We start from the raw sequence: 15,537 nt of genomic DNA on the forward strand, positions 1-15,537 counted from the left end.
ACACCCTTCTTGGAGATAAGCCCAGCCAGAATTAGACCTTACCAACATATGTGTGTGTGTTCGTGTGTGGCGGTACTCTATAAGTTTGTTTGTAAGCTCCCCCTACCCTCCCAGAAAGATCGTCTTTCCGGGAGAATCAGTGGACCAGCATAACTGCACTCCAACAGGCTACTGCCGCCTCCAAAGTGGTTTGGGCTTTCCATCCAGTCCAGACCGTTTCCGTCCCCAAGGCGGCAGTGCTCTACAGCTGTGGGCCTGATTCTGAACTCAGGGCAGGAGACGCTGGGTATACCTGGTAAGGCCAAGGGAGGGCAGGATCAGCACCATGAAGATCAAGAATATGTAGACCTTGGTCATCGTGTTCCAGTTTTCCCCCGACCTGCAGGAAGCCAGAGGGGAGCACTCGTTCACGGTCCCCAATGCTCCGGGTGCCGCAGCGAGGCCTGCCTTGCACCCCGTGCCCCAGCTAGAGTCCAGGGTCCTTCCCAGGGAGACCTCAAGGCTCAGCACTCACTTGGTCCAGTGCGACTCCAGCAGCGTCGAGTAGTAGACTATGGTGGGGAGCAGGGCCGAGAAGGACCAGAGGAGGAGGGTTGGGAAGAACTGGCTGATGACTGGGTTCTGGAAGGCAAGGCCCGGCGGAGAGAGTGGGAGGGTCTGTGGAGCGCAGGGCTGAGGCCATGGCCTGTTGGCCCAGGGCTCCAGGGGTAGGTTCTGCTCTTCCTCCAGACCAGGGCTGTGCGTGCCCAGGCCCCAAATCTTGACTGAATAAACAACAGCTCCTCAGAGCAGTATAGCTCTTTATACCAAAGGAAGCACTTTCACGCACAATGCACCTCTACTTATCTGAACACCAGATTAGGCAAAGCATCTTCCTTTCCTGCAGGAAACCAATGGCTAATACCCAGGGTCAACAGAGCCCTTCGCCAGGCTCCTCTCCAGGCCGCTGGCCAGCTGTAGCTCACCAGGACTCTGGGGTGATTTATCCCAATCCTGTTTATGCTGGCTCTAGTTGATACTGTCATTTTGTGATTTGATTAACTTATTTTCACTGATTAAATGAACGCAGCAACATGTTCTCTTTGGAAACTAAACTGGGGCTAGGGAGTAGCTCTGTGGCAGACAACTCGCCTCGCGTGCATATGGCCCTAGGTTTGATCTCCAGCACTGCAAAACAAAACCCAAAAAGCACGCACTCTACCAGGAGCTCCAACCCCAGTCTAAATTCCTGCTTTGCTTTACAGAAAGCCAAACCGGAATCGCAAATGTAAAATAGGAATGTAGTTCATGTAAAACAGACAGAGGGGAACTCTAAGCAGCAGGCCTCATCCTACATCAAAAGACTGGGAGCGAGTCACGGTGGAGCAAGTCTGTAATCCCAGTGCTGTGTGTGGCTGAGGTAGGAGAACTGCAGTGTGAGTCCAGCCTGGGGTATTTAGTGCCTCAGGGAGACCCCATCTCAAGATGAAAAATCAAAAGTGCTGGACATGTCACTCAGTGCAAAGGCTCCTGATTCAAACCCTAATGCTGGAAAAACAAAAAGAAGAAGGAAGGAAGGAAGGAAGGAAGGAAGGAAGGAAGGGGCGGCAGAAGAAAGACGGCCTTCTTGCTGTAAATGGAAGCCTCACTGCTAATGCATACTTTAGAAGTTTTTACTATACACTGAGTCAGATCAGAGCATCAACCATACCCGAGCTCCTGTGCCATCCTAACGACCTGAGGGATATCACATGGCAGGTATTCGAGCTCCAGTTCTGGGTTGGACTCTGAGGCTCAGAATTCATCAGCCAGGACCTGGGTCCTTGGCCCTCCACCTGGGGTGCCCTGCTGGAGGATCACTAACAAAGGAACAGAATCAGGGAAGTGTTTCAACACGCTCACTAAGAGAAGCCAATGTCTCTCCCTATAGATGCTCATTTAAAGTGGTTTAGCTGTTATCTCCTCAACTCATCTGAGCGTGTTTTGTTTTGTTTCTGAGATGGATTCTTGCTATTTTGTGTGGAAGTCCTAGGCTCAAGTGATCCTCCTACCTCAGCCTCCCAAGTAGCTGGGATTACAAGGGCACGCCACCACACCCAGCCTCTAAGGTGCTTTGAACAGCATTCTATATTTATGGACAATGAATGAGTTCCTAACAAGATGGTCAGAAGCTGAAATGCAAAAGAAATAAATGATTCATGCCACCCCAATCATGAAAGACCTTTTCATTCTTTCCCGTCCCTTCTCCCTAGTGTCTAGCATACAGGCGTCATTGGCGTGTCACCAGACATACAATTGGACGGTTTTATATCCTGATGTTGTAAGCCCCTCACGTCTGCCACAGTGTATGCAATGCTTGGTAGACGCTTAACATTCGATCACATTAAAATACCTCATTCATCTCAAATGACCCCTCCTGTTTAGTTAGGTCCCATGAAACCAGAACATATATACTGCATTACTCTCAGGCATGGTAAAACATGGCCATGGCTTCTGGCTTCCAAGTGCAGACTTGAGCTGGGTGCCTGGGCTTTCTGGTTCAGAGCCCTATAGCCCTTGGCCCTGGTTCCTCCCCAGTCACCATGCCCTCTTCCTGCCAGCATCACTCACGTTCAGCGCGTGGATGGGCTTGGTGACATTGAACTTGTCCATGGTAGACAGGATGATGGAGGGTGTGGTTAGGAAGAAGAGCACCACGAAGAGGGTGAAGTTGATGCTGAGCCACTGCAGCCACCAGCGGAGGCCCTGGACAGAGAGGTTCTTCCTGCAGAGGGGACACGGTCCAGAGTTTCTGTCCACAGCACAGGCTACCAGCACCAGCAGTGCTGTGGCTGAGGTGGTCAGGTCCGGTCGGGTGGGCCAGAAGACTTTCCCAGGGCTCTGGATGGGGTTCACGCGGGCCTCAAGAGGAAAGGCACATTCTCTGCGCTCACCTTCAGCTACCACAAGGCCAACGTGCAGGCCACAGCTAGAGACCAGCACAGAGCCTCCCCACAGAGATGCCGTGAGCAGCAAGCTGAGCAGACAGCCCCTGCATGGCAGTTCCTGGACATCGGCAGTGCCATGTGATGCACAGCACCTTCCTCCTGATGGGCCATGGGCTGGGGTCAAGGGGGAGGCAGGCAAGGACAGTGGGGCGCGGGCACAGCTAGAGCCAGCCTTGGCCGCACGTTCCCTCCAGGAACAGACCCACACACCAGTCCCACGCTCGGGACACCTGTGAAGTAGTGAGCCAAGCAGTCAGGTCAGCTCCAATGCAGTGGCGAGGAAAACCAACACTCATCCTTGCCGCAGCCCACCAGCCCGGGCAGGCAGCTGTGCCCGGACCTCAGCCATGCCCTGGCACAGCTCCGAGCACTGGCAGGTCCCCAGGCTTCCCTGCGGCCATGCTGTCCAGTACAGCAGCCACAAGCACAGGTGGCCCCTGAGCATGAGAGCCGTGGCTGGTGGACCTCGAAGTGGTGGAAGACTTTGAAGACTAAGTATGAAAAGGAGAATGTGGCTGGGGATGAGGCTTGGTGTTGAGCGCCTGCCTGGCTCGTGTTCCATCCCCAAACCATCAAGAAAAAAGGATTCCATGCCGCAATTTTTAAACGGGGACATACAAGGAGAGATTTACTGTTAAAATTCCTTTCGGACATTTTTCTTTGCTAACACAGCTATGAGGAAATCTAATGATACATGTAGTCCCCGTGTTTCCACTGGACAGCGCTGCCCGGTGGGGTAACAGCACAGAGAAGCTCTCAGCCCCTAGGCTGGCCCAGAGGACCCCAGGAGCTCCATGGAGATCGCCCCTGAATGTCAAGTCCACCTATTCTCCAGGAGCCAGGCCACCCTCCACCTGGCCCAGACAGGTGCTCACCAGCAGATGTCCTCCGGGTAAGCAGCCAAGGTAACCCTCCACCTGGAGACGCACAGCTCTCTGCTGTAGGAGGATGGCTGGGGCTCCCCTTTGCACTGAAGGCTCTGACACTTCCAGGCTCTGAAGTCTTTCAGGATGCTGCCGGGAAATGCAGAGAGGACAAGTCAGAGCCTTGCACAGGAATAGGCAGGCACGGAAGTGAAGTTTTGGTTTCACTGCTGCTATTGTTTCAGAGCTCATGATGTGGAGGAGAGGTCACGCCCAGCTCACTATGCCCAGAGCTGCAGACGTTTTTCTTTCTTTCTTTTTTTTTTTTTTTTAAGAGGGAAAGGTTTATTTAGCTCACAGTTTGTAGAGGTCTGTCAAGCAGGTACTGCAGAAGAGAAAGAACATGGCGTGCACAAAGTAACAAAATAAACAAGGGAACCTTAATAACATCTTCCTGCTCTTTTTATATTATCTGGACTACTTCGGGAAGGTAACACACACTCTTAATCCTAGTGCCCTTGAGCCTAGCATTGCACCATGAATCATTTCCACCATCATACACTCTAGATCCAACTACCTCCAAAAAGCCCCACCTCATTGGGATGTGGCTTGGGGGGGATATCTAAAAAGTCATAACATTCTGCCCCTGGCCCCTGAAAGACTCATCCACATCCCTTTATGCAAAAGGCATTTAGTCCATCTCTATGAGTTGCCAAAGTCCTAACAGTTTCAGCACTGCCGAGAAGTCCAAGTCCCAAGTCTCCTGAGATTTAAGATGACTATTTAGCTGCAAGCCCCTATACAAATGAAAAGTAAGTTAAACACATCCAACATTCAATGACACAAGATAGATATTTCCATTCCAAAATTTACAAACAGAAGGATACAAAGGAATGGGACCAAAGCAAGTCCAAAATCCAGGAGGGGAAACAATGAATCTCATAGTTCCACTTCCAGCAACCTCAACAATCTGTTGCAAGTTGTGAACTCCAAAGGGCTTGGGTGGCCCAGCCCCAATGGTACTTCCTGTGGTTATGCCTCTCATAGCTTCTTTCTGTGGCTGGCTTAGCTCAGTCCTTGTAGCTTTCCTTGGATGATCCACATTCCTAGGTTCTCCAACTGTCTGGGATCTCCACCATACCTTTGGCTTGATATTCACAGCTTCACACATTGTCCTCTCAGGGGCACACTGCCTGGCCTTCCAGGCCTTCTTCTGATATCTGTGAAATTCTTCTGAATTCTGTGAATCTCTGGAGGTCTTCCTGACCCCATAACTCTTGCATTCTGCATGCCCATAAAACCAACACCATGTAAATGATGCCAAAGTCTGTCACCAGATGGAGCAGTAGCCAGGTTTCCTTCTCTCTTGGCTGTAGGGTCCAGTGCCTATGAACCAAATCCTGAGGAACAACTTCCCCAGGCTACTCCCATTCTGGAACATGGTGTGTAGGGAACTTGGAAAGGGGACATTACCAGAAGCCTTGTCGTGGGTCCTGGTCTCCTGTGAGCCATGAGAGCACAAGGGAAATTAAAGAATAAAGATAGGAAATGAGACTTAGAAAAGAAGCTGGGTTCTACACCTGATCAATGCTGCTCTGAGCAGCAAAGTCAAGGCATCCTGAGCTTACCACTATTTATTAGGTTCATAAGGAGTAACAGATGACTCAGGGGGTAGCAATAATCTTAGATTGATGAAGATCTTATAATCAGAAGAAGTATCAGATGTCTTGGAGCGTGGTGGTAATCCTATGACCATGAGGATTTTAGGTCATGAGGAGTTTAAATTGATTAGTACAATAAGATGAGCAAAGATGTTCTTACAGTAGTAGGTGGGATGGGTTAAGCTGATAATGAATTTGTCCCTTCCCAGGTGAAACCTTTCTCTTACTATACAGTTTTCAAAGAACCAGGGTATCTTCAGCTGATATAATCTTGCCCTTGAGTGTCACAGCATCACAGAACTATTGAGGTCTCAGCTGTGACTGGAGGCAAAAATGGAGTTATGTTTCAGTATGTTATAACTGGCCTGTAGGCAATAAGACTAAGCCTAATCATAGTTTAATTGTGAAATGATTTTTTTCCCCCAAACATATGTAGAATGGCTCCTGACGATGGTGCTCTGGCACTCTCTTCTCAGAGCAAAGTCTTTCACTTTTGCAGTTAGAGACTGCAAAGGGTGGGATCCTGCTGCTTCTTGTGATGTCCCCAGGCCATCTTTTCTATTCTCCTGTTCCTTCTCAATAATCAAGATCTCCTCTGCTCTATCTTTGCAGGCTGCAACTTTACTAGAGCTTTCTTTTTGGCCAAACTCAAAATGTTTTAAATCATTCTGCTGGGATATTTGCTCTTGATTCTCAACATAAATCTGGCTAAAAGCCCCCAACAGTAGCCATGCCACAACCTGAACAGTAGACTGCCTTGAAATTTCTTCTGCCAGATTAATTAGTCTGCCACCCTTAATCTGAGTCTCAGGTAGTCTCTGGACATGAGCAAATTGCAGACAAACCTTCTACCAAGCCATAACACATGTCCTCTGGCATCCAGCAGCCAATGAAGTCCTTTTACCCAGTAGAAATCTCTTGATCCTGGTCTTTACCAGCAAGCAGCATTCTATCAGTCTTCTGGTTTTCTGGGCTCTGACCAGACTCTACCATAAAGTACAGCCAAAGGTGTTCCAACTCTACTTTTTCAGCTGGCATCTCTGAACCTTTCCAAACTCTTCCCACAAGTCAGTCCCAAAGACTCCTGAACCACATGGTTAGGTATAGTCACAGCAACAATTCCACTTCTTTGGTACAAGTCTTACCAAGTCTTTGGTCTTAGTTACTTTTGTCATTGCCGAGACAAAAATACCTGACATCCAAAGTTAAGGGGGGAAAGGTTTAGTTAGCTCACAGTTTGTAGAGGTTTCAGTCCATAAGCAGCTAGCTCCCAGGCAGGGTGCCACATGGCAGAGGGGCAGCAGTTCATGGTGACAGAAGACAGAAAAAGCAATAAGGAACCTTAACAATATCTTTCTGCCCCTTTTATTTTACCCTGAGTACTGGGATTAGAGTGGTCCCAAACCAATCAGTGGACTGATTTATTAATCCCACACTCTTAATTCCAGCATTACACACTCTAGATCTAGCCACATCTGAAAAAGCCCTATGACTACATGAGGCTTTTGGGGGACATGGAGACACAAACCATAACTCCAGGCTAACAATATGGCAATAACCACAAACCCTGAGACTGGAACAATTTGAATTCAAGCAAGTGAACTATCTAGTAAAACAAAGGAATAACAACGTTCAGATAAATACAAGAGCTTCCTAAATCACTGCAACATATTGATATATACTGTGTTGTTCGAATTGAATATTATTAAAGATGCAATGAAAGCATGGCCCATGTTCCAGAAGAATGGAGTCAGTAAAAAATGACTGCAAGTGAGTTGTGATGCTTAATGTTGGTTGTCAACTTCAATGGATTGAGAAACACCTAGGAAATTAGTATAGCATACTTGTGGATATATCTGTGAGGGTGGTTCTAGAGGCAACTGACACGTAGGACAGCAAACTGAAGGGGGAGACCAAGGGTCAGTGCGGGCAGCACTATAAGGAGGAAGTTCCCCGTCAGGGCTGGCTCTCTCCTTCTCTCTGCTTCCTGGCTTCCTCTGCCAATGCCCTTCCACCATGATGTTTCTGTCTTGCCAGAGGCCTAAAAGCAATAGAGCAAGCCAACTGTCCATATTCTGAAACCTCTGAATCCATGAGCCAAAATAAATCTTTTCTCCTTTAAATTCTTTTTTCTCAGATATTTCCTCATAGCAAAGCAAGGCTAACATGTGAGTTCAGATGTTGATTTAGCACAGCAAGAATTCAAAGCAACCATTATAAATATTTACACAAAATCAAAGGAAAATGTATTCATTTTGAACTAAAATGAACTAAAAATAAATGAACTAAAAACAAATGATCTTGTTAAAAATTTTTTTGGCAATTCTGGTTCTTTCCTGTTACATATAAATTTTAGAATCAGCTTTTCAACTTTTGCAAAAAGGCCTATATGAATTGTAATAGGAATTGTGTTGAATTTTAGATAAATTTAGAGAAAACTGACATCTTACTAATGCTTGATCCTCAAATCTCTGCAGATGGAATACCTTTTTATTTAGAACTCTAATTTTCTCAATAATGTTTTGTAATTTTTTTTTGTATTACATTCTTTTATTGGTACATTGTAGGTATACAACGCAATTACATTTCTCATTGGGAATTGTACCTTTATATAATGCATCTTAGTTCTTATTTTTTCCCCATTCCTAGCCCTCCCTTCACGCCCTCCACCCTTCCCTTATTTACAAAGACTTTATTTCCATTTTTTCCATTTCTCATCATTTTTTCCTTTCCCTTCTTTCCTTTCCCCTGCCCCTCCCACTACCCCTATCCCTTTGGACCTTTTCTTCCTATTTTGCGTTATCGATTATTCATTCTAATCATTGGTACATTTTAGGTATACAATATAATGACATTCATCATTGGAAATTTGCACCTTTACATAGTCTCTCTTGGTTCTTAGTTTTCACCCTTGCCCAGCCCTCCCTTCAACCCCTCCAGTCCTCCCTATTTACAAAGATTTTGTTCCTATTTTTCCATTTTCTCATATTAATCCCATTCCCTTCTATCCTTTCCCCTGGCCCTCCTACTTCCTTCCCCTTTGCCCCTTTTCTTCCTATTTCACATTACCTATTATACATTTTAGTCCTTATTTACACTTTCAGTTTCTCATACCAGAGAAACTATTCAGTATTTACACATGTGTGTCCTATTTATTTCACTTAAGAGTATTGCCTCAATGTCCATCCACTTAGCTATAAATGTCTCTAATTTCTCATTTTTTATGGCTGAGTAGTACTCCATTTTATTAAAAAACCACATTTTCTTTATCCAGTCTCCAGTTGATGGGCATTTGGGCTGTTTCCAAGTTTTAGCTATTACAAACTGCGCTGCTATGAACATGGGCACACATATATCACTGTAGTATGATTCTTTTAATTCTTTGGGGAAGATCCCCAGCAGTGGAATAGCGGGGTCAAATGGGACTTTCAGTCCTAGTTCTTTGAGGTATCTCCATACTGATTTCCACAGTGCTTGCACCAGTCTACACTCCCACCAGCAGTGGAGCAGGGTTCCTCTTTCCCCACAGCCCCGCCAGCATTTGTTATTGGTTGATTTCATGATAGCAGCCATTCTTTCTGGAGTGAAGTGAAATCTCAGTGTTGTTTTCATTTGCATCTCTCGAATGACCAGTAATGTTGAACATTTTTTCATGTATTTATTTGCTATTTCTACCTCTTTGTCTGAGAAATGTCTGTTCATTTCAGATGCCCATTTTTGGATTGGGTCTTCAAATTTGGGAGGTCTGATCTTTTGACGTTCTTTATAGATTCAAGATAGTAGACCTTTGCCTGAGGAAGAGCAGGTGAAGATTTTTTCCCACATTGTGGGTTGTCTCTTCACACTGCTGGTGGTTTCTCTTGCTGTGCAGAAGCTTTTTAATAAGAAGAGATCCCATTTGTTGATTGTTTGTGCTAGTTCACGGGCAACTGAGGTTTTGTTCATAAAATCTTTTCCTACACCGATGTCTTCAAGGGTTCTACCTAACCTCTGTTCCAACTGGTTCAGAGTTTCTATTTTAATATTTAGATCTTTAATCCATTTTGATTTTAGTTTAGTGCATGGTGAGAGATATAGGTCTAGTTTTAATCTTTGGCAAGTTGAAGGCCAATTTTTCCAGCACCATTTATTAAAGAGGCTATCTTTCCTCCAGTGAGGGTGTTTGGCTCCTTTGTCGAAGATGAGATGGCTGAGTGTGTCTGGCATTGTTTCTGCATCTTCTAATCTGTTCCACTGGTCCTCAAGTCTGTTTCTTTGCCAGTACCATGCTGTTTTCATCACAGTAGCTTTGTAGTATAGTTGCAGGTTGGGGATTGTGATACCCCCTGCCATGTCTCTGTTACCTAGAATTGCTTTTGCTATTCTGGGTCTCTTCTTGCTCCAAATGAATTTTTGGATTGTTTTCGTGAGGTCTATGAAGTATGCTGCTGGGATCTCAATTGGAATTGCATTAAATCTATATAGCAGTTTCAGAAGTATGGCCATTTTCACTATATTAATCCTTCCTACCCAGGAGCAGGGGATGTCTGTCCATTTTCTGGTATCATCTTCAATCTCTCTTTTCAGAGTGCCATAGTTTCAGAGAAGAGGTCTTTGATTTCTTTCGTTAGGATGATTCCTAGGTATTTCAGTTTTTTGGATGCTATTGTGAAAGGAATTATTTGCCCTATTTCTCTCTCAGTGAGTCTGTCATTGGTGTAGAGGAAAGCTATTGATTTTTGTGTATTGACCTTGTAACCAGCTACTTGCCTGAATTTGGTTATTAAGTCTAGAAGACTTTTGGTGGAGTTCTTGGGGTCCTCTATATAGAGTATCATGTCATCTGCAAATAATGACAATTTGACTTCTTCATTACCTATGTTCATTCCTTTTATTTCTTTCTCTTGTCTAATTGCTGTGGCTAATGTTTCCAGAACTATATTGAACAAGAGTGGTGATAGTGGACATCCTTGTCTTGTTCCTGATTTGAGTGTGAAGGATTTCAGTTTTTGACCATTTAGTATGATATTGGCTGTTGGTTTTTCATAGATGGCTTCTATCAGTTTGAGGTAGAGACCATCTATTCCAATTTTTTGTAGGGTTTTTATCATAAATGCATGTTGGATTTTGTCAAATGCTTTTTCTGCATCTATGGAGAGAATCCTATGGTTTTTGTCCTTGGCTCTATTGATATAGTGTATTACATTGATTGATTTGTGTATGTTGAACCATCCCTGCATCCCTGGGATGAATCCCACTTGATCAGGGTGTATGATCTTCTTGATGATCTTCTGCATTCTGTTTGGCATTACCTTATTAAGGAGTTTTGCATCTATGTTCATTAGTGAGATTGGCCTATAGTTCTCTTTTTCAGTTGGGCCTTTCTCTGCTTTGGGGATCAAGGTGATGCTTGCTTCCAGGAATGAAGTTGGGAGTGTTGCTTCCCTTTCCATTTCATTGAAGAGTTTAAACAGTAGTGGCAGCAGTTCCTCTCTAAATGTCTTGTAGAATTCAGCAGTGAAGCCATCAGGGCCCAGGCTTTTCTTAGTTGATAAGTTTTTAATTACATTTTCAATTTCATTGGTTGATATTGGGTTGTTCAGAATTTTTAGGTCTTCTTCGTTCAACTTTGGTAATTCATATGTATCTAGGAATCTGTCCATTTCTTCTGTGTTGTCCATCTTATTGGCGTACAGGTTCTGGAAGTAGGTATTGATGATCCTCTGGATTTCTGCTGGGTCTGTTGTAGTTTCACCCTTTTCATTCCTCATTGCATGGATTTGGGCCTTTTCTTTCCTTTTTCTGACAAGGCTGGCTAAAGGTTTGTCAATTTTGTTGATTCTTTCGAAGAACCAACTCTTGGCTTCATTGATTTTTTTTGTATCGTTCTCTTAGTCTCCATTGCATTGATTTCTCCTCTGACCTTTATAATTTCCTCCCTTGTATGAGCTTTGGGGTTGTCCTGCTCTTCTTTTTCTAGAAGCTTGAGGTTCAGCATCAGGTTGTTTAATTGGGCTCATCCTGTTTTCCTCATATGGGTATTCACTGCTATGAATTTCCCTTGTAAGGCTGCTTTCATTGTGTCCCATAGATTCCGATATGTTGTATTGTCATTGTCATTTAATTGAAGGAACTGTCTGATTTCTTCTTTAATTTCCTCTGTGACCCATTGGTTATTCAGAAGTGTGTTGTTCAATTTCCACATGTTTATGAAATTTTTTGAGTTTCTTTTGCTATGGATCTCCAATTTCATCACACTATGGTCTGATAATGTACAGGGGATAACTTCAATTCCTTTGCACTTACTTAAACCTGTTCTATGTGTGAGTATGTGGTTTATTTTGGAGAATGACCCATGTGCAGCTGAGAAGAATGTGTATTCTGATTTTGTGGGGTGGAAGACTCTGTAAACATCTGTTAAGTTCATTTGTTCAAGAGTTGGATTGAGTTCTAGTATTTCATTACTTATTTTTAGTCTAGTTGATCTATCTATTTGTGACAGTGGGGTGTTGAGGTCCCCCCACTACAATTGTATTAGTGCTTATATGACTTTTCATGTCCGTTAGTATTTGTTTTATATAGTTGGGCGCACTAGTGCTTGGTGCATAGATATTTATGATTGTCATCTCTTCCTCTTGGATTCTTCCCTTTACAAGGATGTAGTGTCCTTCTCATCTCTCTTAATCAGTGTTGGTTTGAAATCTACTTGATCTGCCAAGAGGATAGCTACTCCTGATTCTTTTCAAGTTCCTGTCACATGCAGTATTGTTTTCCACCCTTTAACTTTCAGTCTATGAGTTTCCTTTTGAATGAAGTGTGTTTCTTGTATGCAGCATATTGTTGGATTTTGCTTCTTGACCCATTCTGCCAGTCTATTTCTTTTGATTGGTGGATTGAGACCATTAACGTTGATGGTTATAACTGAAACATATTGACTTGTCATTGCCATGACTTTTTCTTTTTGTTGGGTTCACCCCCTTTCCATTTAATTTCTTGTCATGCCAGATGGGTTCATTCTGCTTTGCTTCCTGGGGTTGTGATCCTCAATGTCTGTTCCTAGGTTATTGTGTAAAATTCTTTGGAGTGCTGGTTTGGTATTCACGAAGTTCCTAAGGTGCTCTTTGTCATGAAAGTATCTTATTTCTCCATGCATTTTGAAAGATAGTTTTGCAGGGTACATCAATCTGGGTTGGAGGCTGTTTTCTTTTAGGGCTTGGAATATGTCACTCCAAGCTCTTCTATGCCTTGATGGTTTGTGTTGAGAAGTCTGCTGTGATTCTGATGGGCTTTCCTTTGTATGTGATTTGTTTCTTTTCTCTGACTGCTTGGAGAACTTTGTTCTTCTGTTGTGTTTCTGGAATCTTAACAATTATATGTCTATGTGTAGATTTTTTTTTGATCAAGGCTATTTGGAGTCCTATATGCCTCACTTCTCTGTATGTCAAGCTCTTTTCCCCTGCTTGGGAAGTTTTCTGCCATTATTTCTGTGAAGAGATTTTTTTATGTCATCTGCACTCTCTCCTGTTTCTTCATTGAGCCCAATCAGTCTTATGTTATTCTTTTTTGCATCATCTAGCAGCTGCTGGATTGATTTCTCATGTTCCCTTATAATTTTGAAGCAATTTTTCTTTTCCTGGTCACTAATTGCAATCTTATCTTCTATATCTGAAATTCTGTCCTCACATTGGCTCATTCTGCTGTGTAGACTTTCAATGGAGTTTTTCATGTTCTGGAAATCTATTTGCATCTGTTTTATGGATTCCATTTGTTTCTTATGTTGGGATTCCATCATGTTCCTGAGCTCCTCTCTAGATTTATTAATCATGTCTTGCACTAGGGGCACAATTTCTCCTGTTATCTGAGAAATTATTTCTGATTTCATTTTTTCCAGATCCCCTTTTGTTGCCAGTTCAGTGGGTCCAGGTGGTTGAGTATCAGAGTGTTCCATCTCATTTCCCTTTGGGGTTTCTGTAGGTGATCTGGAAGTCTGGTTTTGAGACTTATTTACGTGTTTTCTCATTTCGACTGGGGCGGGGGGCTGTTAGCGCCTGCACGGATTACCTCCTCTGAGCTGGGTGAGGTGGGACAGGGGCCAGGAGCAGTGGTAGGGATGGTGACCCAAAAGTCCTTTCCTGTGGGCTGGGGGCAGCCGGAGGGATGGTGGCCGGGAAACCCCTTCCTCTGGACCAGGAGCAGTGGGATGGTGGCTCAGAAGCCCCTCCCTCTGGGCCGGGAGCGGTGGGAGGGATGGTGGCCCGGAAGCCCCTTCCTCTGGGCCAGGAGCAGGGGGACAGAAGGTGGCCCAAAAGCCCTTTCCTCTGGGCTGGGAGCAGCGGGAGGGATGGTGACTGGGAAGCCCCTTCCTCTGGACCAGGAGCAGTGGGATGATGGCTCAGAAGCTCCTACTTCTGGGCCAGGAACAGTGGGACTCAGTACCTTGGTCTGGTGGTCTGGTGTCCTCTGTGTCTTTGTAGTGTGGAATCAGGTGCTGGCCTGTCTGCAGCGGGGTGATTTGGTGTCTTCCGCGCGACTCAGGACCTTGGTAGGGCGTGCACAGACCTGCCTGTCCTCAGCGGGCTGATTCGGCATCGCTGCAGACATTTTCTAGCCCCACAGCCTCAGCAACCAGGTTGTTCATCAGTCTGTCTGCCTCCAGATCCCACTCCCGACCGTGTGCATGTGACATTCCACTCGAGAGTTCAACTCAGGCGGCTGCAGTGACAATCTTTCTTCTTCTAGCTGTGGCCTAGGCTTCACGCCGCATTTCTTGAGACCCTGGAGCACTGTGGCCCCTCACAGTGAGGGCCTGGAGCACCCATCCCCAAAGTGAAGCCATGGAGCACCCACGGGTCATCGCCATGAGGCTCTGCAGCATCCATGTGCTCCTACAGTGAAGCTCTGAATCACCTGTGGGTCCCATGTGAGGCCCTGGAGCACTCATGAGTCCCCACAATGAGGAACAGCCATGGTTCCCTGCCATGAGGCCCTAGAGCATGCATGGGCCTCCACAGTGAGTCCCATCCCTTTGAATCACCTGCATGCTGAGGTCCCTGTAGAGCAAGGGCAGGACTATCTCTACTCCCTGACACAGCCAGTGATCTACATGCCATCAAAGCAGGCTGAGGGATCCTGAGTGGGCTGCACTCACTAGATGGCCATAGACTTCTCTTGGAAGGCGATGAAGGCCATTTCCAGGGGCCGGCCCTGCACCTGGCACTCCTCCTCCGTGATCCTCTCAAGCAGCTGGTAAGGCATACTGAAAAGGCAATGAATCACATAGGAGTTTGCTTGTTCCTTTTCTGTCTTCCTGCAGCTTTCCTCCTCCCTTCTTTCTGTGGTGCTGGGTATGGAACCTAGGGCCTTGTGTGCTAGGCAAGAACTCTGTCACTGGGCTGGGACCCTGGCCTCCAAGAGTTTATTTCTAATATTCCATGTCATCACAACACATTCTATTTGTCCCACCATGAGAACAGGCTGAATATTGAAATACACCACTGTTTTCTCTGATGCCACTTACAGAGTGATTCCCTGGGCAGCTTTCAAGGAAATTTCCCACCTTGAGATAAACATTTCTGTCATAAGAACCTACCAATCTGGTACTGTTGCTATGTTTGCAGCATGAGCTTTCTTCCTTGCATTTAAGGACATTCACTTTACCTCTGTCCCTGCTGCATGTGGCTGTTGCTAGAGATGGGGTTTTAGGTGGGCTGGAGGACTAACAACACACTCCCAAACATGAAGATGTCTTAGGACATCTTCCTTCCTGGGAAGCCTCTTATGACTCGAATTCTTTAGATTTTCTGATTAGTACAAATACTTTCCACAGTATTCCCCTCACCCCATTCTTAGTTGGGATGCAGCCATAAGTGAAGTGAACACTCCTTAAATGGGGCTCAGAGGATTCAAAGGTAATTGAGCAATGACATCAAAATACCTGAAATGATGAAGCAAATTCAGTATGGTGGTTGTTTCCGGTGAACTGGCTTCAGATGCACTAGCTAACTAACTGTACTGGAGTAGCTTTCCCAGCAGCAGGAGGACCAGGGGAGTGGGACTGGAGGGCACTGG

The 15,537-nt window shown here is 45.2% G+C and overlaps 2 protein-coding genes across 2 annotated transcripts in view; both read right to left on the minus strand.

Annotated features, from left to right (window-relative positions):
- The window catches only part of LOC147828469 (mechanosensitive cation channel TMEM63A-like), a 20,048-nt gene extending 4,515 nt beyond the window's left edge, over positions 1 to 15,533 (minus strand). Inside the window, exons 1-6 of the mRNA XM_087209837.1 lie at positions 15,404 to 15,533; positions 14,618 to 14,725; positions 3,842 to 3,979; positions 2,590 to 2,743; positions 515 to 621; positions 293 to 379 (exon numbers count right to left, since the gene is read on the minus strand). Coding sequence (XP_087065963.1) covers positions 293 to 379; positions 515 to 621; positions 2,590 to 2,743; positions 3,842 to 3,979; positions 14,618 to 14,724 — 593 coding nt within the window. The 5' untranslated portion in view covers position 14,725; positions 15,404 to 15,533. The remainder of the gene's footprint in view (positions 1 to 292; positions 380 to 514; positions 622 to 2,589; positions 2,744 to 3,841; positions 3,980 to 14,617; positions 14,726 to 15,403) is intronic.
- Positions 15,417 to 15,537, minus strand: part of LOC101706120 (mechanosensitive cation channel TMEM63A) — a 40,687-nt gene continuing 40,566 nt past the window's right edge. The window contains exon 30 of the transcript XR_015450712.1: positions 15,417 to 15,533. The gene's annotated coding sequence lies outside the window, so the exon portion shown is untranslated. The remainder of the gene's footprint in view (positions 15,534 to 15,537) is intronic.

This window comes from Heterocephalus glaber, unplaced genomic scaffold (genome assembly GCF_053883595.1).
Source record: "Heterocephalus glaber isolate CG9 unplaced genomic scaffold, H.glaber_assembly_v1.0 deba00001067, whole genome shotgun sequence".
Classification (NCBI taxonomy): domain Eukaryota; kingdom Metazoa; phylum Chordata; class Mammalia; order Rodentia; family Bathyergidae; genus Heterocephalus; species Heterocephalus glaber.